We start from the raw sequence: 13095 nt of genomic DNA on the forward strand, positions 1-13095 counted from the left end.
CAAAGAATTTTTAAAAAATATATTAATAAAAACAAATAAAATTATATTAAAAAAAAAATATTATTGTTCTGTTTTTATGAATATATTTGAAGTTTTTATCTTATTTAAAAAAAACCATAATTTATATTAAAAAACAAACAATTTTCCTAATCGATGTGAATATTGCTTATAATATCGCTTTTTTTATACTAAAATAATTGTCGAATAATTAGCAATGATTATTGTAGTTAGAGAATGCTCATTTAATGTAGCTCAATAATGCGTTCACGTTGACCGATCACTTATGAAATATAATAATTTATCGCCGCTGATATAATCAGCTGTGCTATTAGCTTCTAATTAAGGATTGGAATCGTTAGATTTGCAGTCCATTTAAAAGAATGTCGGTAAGTTGTGTCAATATGATCTCGAATGTAGGATGAATACAAAGACTTTCTCCCGACGCTTTCTCCGGGCGGAGGCTCGCGATCAAGGAGATATTTCATCGTCCGAATCTTGGATATTTATGATCATAGAAAGCTGTATCTATTTTATTCTGTAATATTACGAAATTCATAAGTACGCCTCGTTAAGTAAACTTTCTGCGTCAGGCGATTTCGCGAGATTTTCGCGTACGTGACCAATCTAGCTTTGATGCCGCGAATATCTAAATACAAGAATCTAGATAAACATAAAATTTTTTTATAAGTATTTGTCACTTGTCTTATTTTTAAATTTTCCGATAAAGTTGCACAATTTCTTTCTACAGGGAAATGCCTGCGTTGAAGCTCTTTGGGCGAAAATGGTTGGCCGCAACCGACGACCTTGTATCCCGGCTTATTCGAATTATTTATCCGCATTGTATGGTAAGTATTGTCAATAAACAAGCAATGACCATTAAACGCTCGTCGAAAAATGATCGTATATATTAATATTAGTCGTAAAAAAAGCCGCAGATAACTGATACTGGCTGTTTATTTTAAAACCACATTTTGTCAGAAATCTAGTCTTGAAACGCAATAATTTAGACTGTAAATTTAGCGATATAGTCTCTTGGTTTAGATATAAACTTCCGGCATTCTTAAGCTTATTGTCAACACTAAATTTTCGCGCAATCGCGCACCGTTCGATCGAAATTGCTCGAATCACTGTTAGTTTGTTTCTCGTAATCGACTATGCGTTTTACAGGTTGATTCTTATAGGGATCGTCTGCGTAAGGTACTACGAGGACACGTGGAATTGTCGGTTGGGAGGTGAATTAGTGCGCGTCTATCTCCTAGGCGAAGCGGTCATGCTCAGCATTGTTACGCTCTTGTTACTTATTATCATCAGACATAGTGCGAGGGGAAACATCATGGATACGGATGCCCGACGCTACGTCGAACCGCTTCTAATGATCAAGTAAGCAATAAAGTAAACTAGCGTCACGTTAGCCAGCTTTTTAGATTGATCTTCATGTAAAGGGTCTTAAGAAAATTTTTATACTTTTTTATCGCATTATTTTTTTAACAGCGAATTGTTCGATGTTAAAATCGATCTTTTTTATCAAGAAATCAAAATCGTTATTTCTCATAATTTTATAGTTTTATATATTTTTGTGATTAAATTTTGATCCTAATTTTATTAAAATATATGTGAAATTATTCATAAATGATATTTGTCATATATTTTCTCTCTTGAGACTTTGTTTGCCCAAATTCTTTTATTTTTAATTGTAACATTACACGAAGATTATAACATGTATTACATAGAAAAATACGTCAAACCTGTTGATTGCAAGAAAAATATAATAAAGTATATATCCTTTTTATATATTGACATTGGAAAAAGATCAAATTGCTATGAGCAATTTTCTATCATTTTTTGCTTTGTTATGCAAGGCTAATTTTTCTTGTGAAGCAGATTGCAACATCAATAACGTATAAAATATGTACATCTGTAAATTATAAAAAAAATGTGTCATCAATATAGCACTTTAATGAAATCTAGATTCTTTAAATTCATCTGTATTGCCGATGCAATTATTACATCCATATAATACATATCGATTAGAATAAGTCAACTTTAATTTTTCATCTTATTGCAATATTATAATGATCTATATTAATTATTGCACGTAAAGTCACCTAGACAGCCCACAATATTTATAAAATATTTATAATACTTATTTGAATATAGATATTTATCAAAATATTTTATAAATATTTTTGTGATCTTAGATTTAATAGATCATAAAGATTTATTATAAATATCATAAAAATATTTATAAAATATTAAGAAATATTTATAAAATATTAATCTATCAATATTTATTTTTTACTTACCATAAATATTATATAAAATATTTAATCTATATTTTAATAATATATTGAATAACGTTTTTATGATTTTTTCTTTTAATACAAAATATATATAAAATATTTACATAATATTTCAAAAAGTAAATGGTAAAAAATATTTATCATAAATATTGTGTGCTGTCTGGACAATTTCAATGTTAAATGTCTTCTTTTATTTATTCAGGATATTAATGTTGCTGCCGGAGATTGGATGGAATGTCTTAGGCACCATGTGGATTTTTGGGCAAAGCGTGGAATGCAACGACGAATCTTTTTCCATCACCGTCATCGAAGCCTTGGTGTTCTTCGACTGGATCCTAATCGGTCTCAGTATTTTCGGCATCGCCCTGGTCTTCGATCCGATCGGTTCCCTGGAGAAACAGCAGTTGGAGAGTTCCGTGGAGCATGGCAAGATCTCGCGCATCTGGCTACGCAGATTCAAATTTCTGTGGTGGATGCGGAAGGACGAGAGCGCGAATGAGACCTTTCAACATGTCGCTGGTGAGACATAGGTACGGCTGACCTACGAAGAGGTCCTGCCGCTATGCCGGAAAGTGGAACGCGGGCCGAGTCGCTAAACCCGAGCGCAAAGAGTCGCCTGGGATAGTCCGACGATAAATCAAATCGCTGATCACTATTCTGGTTTGGGCGCCGGTGGAATTCTCTTCTCAACGCGTCAATTCGCTCTCTCGCCGCTCTCTTAAATATAGTGATTACGCGATCATTATGTAATATATGCAATCTCGATATATAAACGGGATTAAATTTGAACTCGTAATAAAGTTACAAAACGTTAAATAGAAATTGAAAGATTGCGCTGATAATTGATAACTGATTTGAATACCTTGCAATTAATATTTATAATTAAAAGAGAAACTAAGAGAGAGAGAGAAAGAAGAGTTTATTAACTTTTTTTAATAATATAATTTCTGTATGATATATTTTATTTGTGACTAATACAAATCTTCGTAGGTCTTTTAAGTGCATTATTCCGCGGTACCGATTTGGTTCCCTCGGACGTAATAGCGGGATGCATCTTACTCAGAGTACGACAGAAACGAGAAACTCACGAATTGCGGAAGTTAAATCTAATGACGCGTCCAAAGTATACTTCAGGTACGTTATTTGCATCGGAAAAAGGATGCGTATATACCGCGAATGCCAATATTTATTGATTATCAAATATTTGCTGTCTACATTTGTTTTAGACAGCAGCGAGATCTTCTCGGGCACACCTAGTTGGATGTCCTTGGAAGCTGCCCACCACTTCCTGCAATTATCGATCGCTTCTTACGGCTGGCTTTTTGTAATATATCAGCATTTTTGTACTGGCTGTTTTCGTTTAATAAGGGGCATGACGTGCTGCGCTTGTTTCCGGTAAAAGAATATACAATAACATAAAACTAAATGACTTAAGGATGTACCGCTAACATTCTAACATTGACAATACCTTGAAAATTTAATAGATTCCTTCTATTTATTATTTGAATACGTGTATAAAAATCTGAAGACGATTCTCTTATCGTTTCACGAGTTATTCAACTTTTAATTTTGCATGAGTTCTTCTGGAGTAGCAGCATATTTCCATTTATATAAACGAAATTATAAGAAAGCAGCCAAAATATTATGCCAAAATATTATAAAATTTTGTTCGCAAATAAATAAAATACTGAACAAGGTTTTCAAAAAAGGCGATATCAATTCATTATTAATAATTCGTTATTGAGTTATTAATGGAAAAAAATGCAAAATTATGAAAATGTGATTAAATATTATTAATGTATGTAACGTATTTTTTTTACAATTGGTTTCAGATGAAATTCACATTCAAAATATTTTTGCTGACGATCATAAAATTTGCAAAATATGCAAATATATTCAGTTGCAGTGCAAAAATCATATTAACATATTATTTAAGTTTTTTACGCGCTGCGAGAATATAATGCATATTAACTCACAAAAAATAAAATTTTATCAATTTCAAATTGAAGTAACTTTTTTCGGTACAGCTGATTGTATAGCTAGTGCTAGTACATTCTTAATCCATAATTAATTTTCATATTTTTATGAAATAATTATTATTTTTATGATATAATGTGTGTATTTAAATATGTACATATATTTTTAGACGAAAGCGTAACATTATTCTGGACGATAATTGTTGTCTCTGTTATCTTTCTGGCATTAAATATCTATCGAAGGTATCCGAGGATGATATTCTATTTGCTTCTTTAAAGAATCATTTATGCGAGGTATATTTTACTTCTAAATTACATTCTTGCCACGCGCTCCTGTTTGATGTTTAATATTAATTTTTAAAATCTTACAGATACCGTTCTGCGTGATTGTGGATCACAAAACTGCTAATATCGTCGTAGTGATACGAGGATCATTATCCTTGCGAGATTTAATAACTGATTTTGCAGCCGCGTCCGATTCATTCAAATGTCCTGGTCTTCCTCCAAATAGTACGGTTAGTGTAATCGCTCTATCTTCTTCGCATAGATATTAAAATAATTTGAATATTGAAATATGAAATATTAAAATATTTTTCTGAAATAACTCGATCCCTTCTAAACCAAAGGAAAATTTATAGGCACACAGAGGCATGATAATAGGAGTAAAAATAATTTTGAAACAACTAGAAAATTATAAAGTTTTGGAAAGAGCATTCGCCACATATCCCAATTACAATCTAACGATCACAGGTAAATGCACTCATACTTTTAATAAAATATTCAAATTTTGAAATGAAGTAACACATGCATTATACTTTTTATAGGTCATAGTTTAGGAGCTGGCTTAGCAATTCTTTTGGGATTATTGATACGTCCCCGTTATCCGGACTTGAGGGTCTACGCATTTTCTACGCCTGGTAATTGCTTTTGCATATAATTAATGTTATATGATAACTCTACTTGTGTGTTTGAAAAAAATATATCGATTGTCAGTTAATAATTTTTTCTCAATTTCACAAACATATTAGATTAATTAGCAATCTTTAATGTGATTTTCCGAAAAGCTGGACTGCTCAGCAGAGATGCCGCTAGGATTACGGAGGAGTTTGCGTTGACCATTGGACTCGGGGATGATCTTGTAATGAGGCTCAGCGTGGATAGCATAGAAAATTTAAGGACTTCATTACTGACAACTCTTCGGGCCTGCCGATTACCTAAAGTATTTCGATAGAAATCAGTGATTCTCAAAATTCGAGATATTTGGATGATTAAATCAAACTGTTTCAATAATAATGATGATGATGATGATGATGATGATGATGATGATGATGATGATGACACATGATGATGACGCACTCACCACCACCACCTCACTCCACCCACCACTCACCACCCACTCACCTACCACCACCACCACTCACCACCACCTACTCTCACCTACCTTACCCACCCCACCCAACCACCCACCCACCACCTCACCTCACCACCCCACCCACCACCTCACCACCACCACCCACCACCACCACCACCACCACCCACCACCACCACCACCACCCACCACCACCACCACCACCACCACCACCACCACCACCCACCACCACCACCACCACCACCCACCACCCACCACCACCACCACCACCACCACCCACCACCACCACCACCACCACCACCCACCACCACCACCACCACCACCACCACCACCCACCACCACCACCACCACCACCACCACCACCACCACCCACCACCACCACCACCTACCACCACCACCACCACCACCACCACCACCACCCACCACCCACCACCACCACCACCACCACCACCACCACCACCCACCACCCACCACCACCACCACCACCACCACCACCACCACCACCACCACCACCCACCACCACCACCCACCACCACCACCCACCACCACCACCACCACCCACCACCACCACCACCACCACCACCACCACCACCACCACCACCCACCACCACCACCACCACCCACCACCACCACCACCACCACCACCACCACCACCACCACCACCACCACCACCACCTGCCCACCACCACCTTACCACCACCACCACCAATCACCCCACCACCACCACCCACCACCACCACCACCACCACCACCTCACCACCACCACCACCACCCACTCACCACCACCACCACCACCACCACCACCACCACCACCCACCACCACCACCACCACCACCACCCACCACCACCACCACCTCACCACCAAACCCACCACCCACCACCCACCACCACCACCACCACCCCACCTCACCCACCCACCACCACCTCACCACCCCACCACCACCACCACCACCACCACCACCACCCACCCACCACCACCCACCACCCACCATTCATCACCACCACCACCACCCACTTTACCCACCACCCACCTACCACCACCACCACCCGACCACTCACCACCACCACCCACCACCACCACCACCACTCAACTTCACCACCACCCACCACCACTCACCTACCACCTACCACCACCACCTACCACCACCACCACCACCACCACCACTCATCACTTATCTACTTACTTTAATTTACTCAATTCCACCACCCACTCACTTAATTCACCCACTTCACTCACTCACCCACCCCATCCACTCAACGCATTTCATCTACCTACCTACCTATTTACTTTATGATGCATTTACGACGACGCATTCATCTGTGATTTATCCATTTACGCTGATGATAACAATGACTGATGATGATGCATAGATGATTAATAACAATAAAGAATAATAACAAGAATAATAAGAACAATAAGTAAGAAGAAGAACAATAATAATAATAATAATAATATAGAATAATTAGAATTAGAATTAGAATTAAATTAGAATTAGAATTAGAATTAGAATTAGAATTAGAATTAGAATTAGAATTAGAATTATAATAAAATACTTTTATATTTTTAGTACAGAGTAGTTCTAAACGGATTTGGGTACGCTTTATTTGGAGTTCCCGAGAACGATCTGAGTAAAACGTGGACCAACTATGACATAATTAGCACAATTCCGGGCCATTCGCCTTTACTCGCGAAGAATAGGGATATGGTGAGACAATGCATTTGTAAAAATTTAAAAAGCATACACTTGTGATATTTGACATAATTATTTCATTTAACATTTTGTGTGTATGTGAATTTATACGAAATACGTTACATCTATTTTTTGCAGGATCATCAAATAATAGAACGTGACATAACAAAAAGAAGATATTCGAAAGAACAATTGTTTAATGCTGGTCGTATTCTTCATATAGCAAGGTGCAAGCTAGAAAATACGGAGAGAAAGAGGTTCGTTGGTCTTATTTATTTTTTTATTCAAATAGTTAACTTTTATAGGATTTTATCTAAAAATCTAAAGTATATATATATATATATAAATATATATATATATATATATTAATATCTCAAAAATATTAAGTATAGACACAAGGTGTTTTTAATGAAAGTTATACAGAGGGAGATATTTTAAGATTTTAATACTAATAATATATTATTTCTATATATATAATATTAGCAAGAAACAGCTCGCGAAAGAGAGGAAATACGAGATGCGATGGGCGCAAGCGGAAGAATTTACGAAATTATCGGTGATGCCACGCATGTTCTTAGATCATTTGCCAGAAAACTTAGAGCTGGCGTTAGCAACGTTACTGGATCAACAGAATGAAATACCCTATTACTTCGATCCTTAGTGTAATCTATAATAAAATATCTTTATAATTTTAATAAAAAGAAAATAAATAAAAAACAAAAAAATTACCTTGAGATATATGTTTATACGCAGCATCCGTTCATGAATGTTCGAGCAAATATCTCACAACTAATTGAAGTTATAAAAAAATTTTAATAAGAAAAATTAACACAGTTTTTAGTTTGCAATAAAGCGCATGTAAAAATAATTTTTTTTGTGATTTTTTTCAAGTTATAAAGGTCACTATCGTTTTTTTTTAAATGAATCATATTTTTTATTGTATGTTTTATTCTTAGTCCCTTCTTGAGACTTTTTCAAAACACTTTAATAATATTTTTTTATGAAGCATTTTTCGAGTTTTATCTTAATTTAATATTTTGATATAAAATACGTATTTTATATCAAAATATCAGATTATAAAATATAAAAAATTCGAGAAGTATTTAATAAAAAAATACTTTATTATAGTGTTTTGAAAAAGTCTTTAACTTTTTTGTAACTTTAATCAGTTGTGAGATATTTGATCAGCATTTATGGACGGACACTCTATATATTCCCTAAAATAAATTTATTGATAATTTTTTTTTATTTTCGTATGATATGCATGAAATAGGGAAAAATTATTATGGAGACATTTTATCTGCAAGCAGTAACAATTTTATCTGATTGGTAACACTGAATGTAATTTAGGTACATTGACATTTTTGCTTGACGTTTATAAATATAAAAATGAGATTGATGTATAATCCAGAAATTTGACAACTCTTCGTTCCATTAAGATAAAATATAAAATTAACAGAACGTAACATAATTTTTTCATTTCCTGTTCGTTGATAACATTGCCAATTTTTTTATAAATTTTATAAATTTTTAAACCCAATAGTCATGATATATGAATATCTAGAGGCGTTGTGACTGACACGAAAATGCCGATCTCGGACAGCAGAACAGAAATTAATGTGCGTAAGGCAATCTATATTTTTACGTAAATCCGTAATTCATAAAAACATGTGGCTTGTCGCCGTGTGAGCGCATGGTGGATAAAATTCGTTTGTATGTACGTTATTAGTGCAATAGTACGCGTTTAAAACACAAATAGATGTGTTTACAACAATTGTCGAAAATTGTGAATATTATATAGAGTGAAAGCTACATTTATCAAAGTGAGTAATCCAAATATAATTCATTCTAAAATATTTATAACCTTTTTTTTTGCATATGGTTGAATCGACGTTTTACACGATATAATACAATATTCTACCCAAATTTCTCAATTGCTATTATTTTAAAGCAATAACATTTTGCAAAATAAATTTGTCATTAAAGAATCGACAGAAATTAATGCTTATTTATCTGGTGGATCTGGTTAACAGATGTCTGTGGTATCTTCAAGAGTCAGTAGTGTGTCATCTATAATAAAAGCTACTGGGATTAGAACGCAACTCAACAAACAATACAGCAGAATACAGTACTTGAAACTGCCTAAAGATATTAAAAGTATATTATGTAATTTTAAAACCGGTAATGGGATTAAAGAATATGAAAAATTGATATATTCACTTAAAGAAGATGCTGTAAAGGTAAAAAATAAATAGAATATTTATAAAATTTGCATGCAAATAATTTTTCACAATCTCTTAATATGCGATGAGCATATTTCATATAAGACCTGGTTAATTACATATTATGATACAAGATAGTTTACTTAGAATATTCTTTTTGTTCTTTAGGATAATGATTTAGCAGAATTTTTATCTGAGGCAAGACAATGCGTATCTTTATTAGATATTAGATATGATTTGTTTGTTCAAATTCTTCTTCGGATTCAATGGACAACTAAATCACCAGAAGTGATTTCTGCTTATAAACTCTTTTTACAAGATTTAGTGTGTATGCAAACAGTCTATATAAAAACTGTAATAAATTCTTTGATTCAGTTGTTTAAATCAGGTAAAAATTATATCTAATGATATACTTCAAAAATATTGAAATATATGTTACTTATATATGTTATACTTATATTTCTTTCCAGTTGAAGATAACAATTCAGAACGTAAGCCTGGAGAGTTTAAAGATGAAGATATAGAAAAACTAAATCATATACATGACATATTACATAAAATTTTGGAAGTAGTACCAATGTAAGATATAGAAAAATGAATGTCTTTTTCTTCTTCTATTTATTTATTATTATGTATAAAATGTATATAAAATATATATGTATATTAAATTTTTTTAGGTCAAGCCAAGTTTTACTACAATCTCTGTCATCACAATTTCCATATATTGCACATGGCACTTATACACATGAAATTTATATGTATGCATTATTACAAATATTAAATTATGCACCTCAACTTAGATCAGACATTCTATCCTTAATTATTAATAGGTAAATATATATATATATATATATATATATATATATATATATATATAAAACAGATAAAATATAATTTTTTGTATTTTACTGATAAAAAAATAATTTCTATTTTAGGTTGACAATATTAGATGTCAATATACCTCGTAAAGAAGCAAGTGATGATGAAACAGATGATGTAATGGACGATTGTATTAATGAAACAGTTGACGGTGACGATCCGACAACAGTAAATAATGACGTAGACAAAATAGACAAAATAAAAAATGACCCTTTAATTATGCATACAATGGACACGTGCATGGAATTATTTTTTAAGTACATGCACGAGTTCTGTTTTGTAAATGGCGTTCTACAGATAGAATCCCTGAGAATATTATACGTCGATATTCTCCGAACATTCGAAACAGTAATATTACCTACGCACGCCAGTCAATATGTGCAATATATTATGTTCTACATTTGCAGCTTCAAAGCCATAGTTGCGGAGACTTTCATAGATTGGTTATGGCGTAAAGTAATCGATCCAAATGTAGCACCAGTTCTACGGCAATCGGCTGTTTGTTATATTTCTAGTTTGCTCGCTACCGCATCATTTATTTCTTCTGGGTAATTACTTTAATAATATCTGTCGGTTATTACTTTAATAATGTGTGCTGGCTACAACAATTTTATGATAAATTTACGCATGTAACATTATAACGCAATTTTTTTCAGATTAGTGAAGCTGACAATGTCCAAATTGATAACATGGATACGCAATTATATTAATATACAAGAATATTCGGAATATATCGATGATGACACGAAACGACATGCCGTGTTTTACTCTGTGTGTCAAGCTTTCTTTCATTTATTTATCGTGAGACATAAAGAATTTGTTAGTTCAAAAAATGGTGAGTGCAAATTTATTATATATAAATTCATTGTATGTTATAGATTTACCAGTTTTGAAAACTCGATATTTTTACTTTTTTAGGTATATTATTTCTTCAAGAACTTGATATACCGAGGGTCGTTACTTGTAGATTAAATCCTTTGAAAATATGCAACTCTAAAATAGTTCATAGTTTTGCCGATATTACAAACAGATATCAACTTGCTTATTGTTGCATTATAATTGAAAACAATGAACGCAATCAATTGCCTATTTTTGGAATGAAAACCCACTTGCCTGTTTTACTTTCTAATTTTTTCCCCTTTGAATCTTATACATTACAGCATAGCAGACAGAGAATAGTTTCCCTATTTCATAATAATGTAGCAGATGCTGATAGTCGTTCGATTAAAAGATACGAATAAAAATATAAAAATAAATTATGGTGCTATATTTAAAGCAGTATGTATAGATTTTTTTAATTTCTGCTTTATTTTTTATTGTAATTATCAGAACTATGCGAATTATACATATATAATATAATTTTTCAAAAATTATTTCATTGGAAGAAATTATGTATAAGAACAATATATATAAATAAAATATAATTTACATACTTTAGAATATGATAAAGTATGTCTATATTCTATTTCTGTGTTAATTTTAATATATTATTTTTTAATAGATACGGATAACATCTCAAAATATTTGTTGAGCGGGTGTTAATACATTATTGAATAATTAATTAATACATTAATACATTTTTGAAGTTGTGCAAATTTGCATCAAGATCTATTCAGATACATTCGTTGGATAATGATTCATCCCAACTTATATGAGACTATATCAAATAAACTTGCATGGCAATATAATGCAATGTTCTTCGTGAAATCGATTAATCATGTGTCTAGAAAAGATGTGCATATATGCATTATACATGAGTTTGTATATGTATTAAAAATTATCCGCTGCGTATAAATTTGATTTAAATGTACATCACCGACGAGATATACAATGGCTCTCTGTATTGTATAATTCTGTTTGTTATAGAATATTCATGGATTGTAAAAAATAAAATGATATATATATATATATATATATATATATATATATATATATATATATATATATTAACTAAAGCTGACTCTGATATAAAATTATAAGCAATAGAGCTGTTATATTATATTTGAATATTCCCGCCATTGGCCACTGTACAATAGTTCCAACAGGCGGCCGATAGGTGAGATGTCATCACTTATAAAATGATTAATTTGTTTTTTTTTCATTTTTTTAAATAAAATATGCAATAAATTATTAAAGTAATAATGGAGCAATGAGAAGCAATTAAGGTGCAATCGTTTTTTATGGAACATAATCGCGGAACATTATTAAAAATATGTTTCTAATAAAAATTATAGATTTTACATTTTTAATAAATATTTCAAAAAATATTAATTTTAAAAGGGGAATAATCGTTGATTCTAATGGCGTAATCAAGGAGCAATCGTTTGAGCTATTGTTTATTAAAAAATTTGACTCCAGTGTCAATTTATTTCCGGTCACTTGATAATCATAAAAATTTATTCAGGGTCAGCGGTCTTTACTCGATGGTATCGATCAATCACCAAGTCCCTGACAGAGATAACGATCCATCCAGCATGTATATGTCCTTTTCTACGAATTAGATCATTTCCCTGAAAGTATTTCTGAAAGTTCGCTCAATGGTTGATGACCCCCTCCCTCCCCCCACCCCTCTCCTCGTCCCCCTCGGCCCTTCATCATCGTATATCCACCCGTCATCACAGAACGCAGAACGGACTATTCATCTATGTATTTTGTACA

At 32.9% G+C, this 13095-nt stretch overlaps 2 protein-coding genes across 2 annotated transcripts; both read left to right on the plus strand.

The window, feature by feature from the left end:
• The first annotated feature begins 748 nt into the window (after positions 1 to 748).
• On the plus strand, positions 749 to 8064 carry LOC126851971 (diacylglycerol lipase-beta-like). The gene is given in 14 exon segments (XM_050596377.1): positions 749 to 802; positions 804 to 845; positions 1168 to 1380; positions 2503 to 2819; positions 3291 to 3434; positions 3527 to 3695; positions 4447 to 4570; positions 4648 to 4791; positions 4915 to 5026; positions 5101 to 5193; positions 5341 to 5495; positions 7214 to 7351; positions 7475 to 7593; positions 7820 to 8064. Coding segments are annotated over 14 exon segments (1998 nt in total). The 5' UTR covers positions 749 to 752; the 3' UTR covers positions 7998 to 8064.
• Positions 8065 to 8977: 913 nt separating this feature from the next.
• LOC126851984 (RNA polymerase I-specific transcription initiation factor RRN3-like) lies at positions 8978 to 12416 on the plus strand. Its single transcript, XM_050596405.1, has 9 exons — positions 8978 to 9159; positions 9370 to 9576; positions 9727 to 9946; positions 10029 to 10137; positions 10236 to 10388; positions 10494 to 10985; positions 11094 to 11272; positions 11356 to 11715; positions 11939 to 12416. The coding sequence occupies exons 2-8, from the start codon at positions 9370 to 9372 to the stop codon at positions 11676 to 11678; spliced, it is 1683 nt and encodes a 560-aa protein (XP_050452362.1). The 5' UTR covers positions 8978 to 9159; the 3' UTR covers positions 11679 to 11715; positions 11939 to 12416.
• Positions 12417 to 13095: the final 679 nt, after the last annotated feature.

The sequence above is a fragment of the Cataglyphis hispanica genome, chromosome 9, assembly GCF_021464435.1.
Source record: "Cataglyphis hispanica isolate Lineage 1 chromosome 9, ULB_Chis1_1.0, whole genome shotgun sequence".
NCBI classification, from domain to species: domain Eukaryota; kingdom Metazoa; phylum Arthropoda; class Insecta; order Hymenoptera; family Formicidae; genus Cataglyphis; species Cataglyphis hispanica.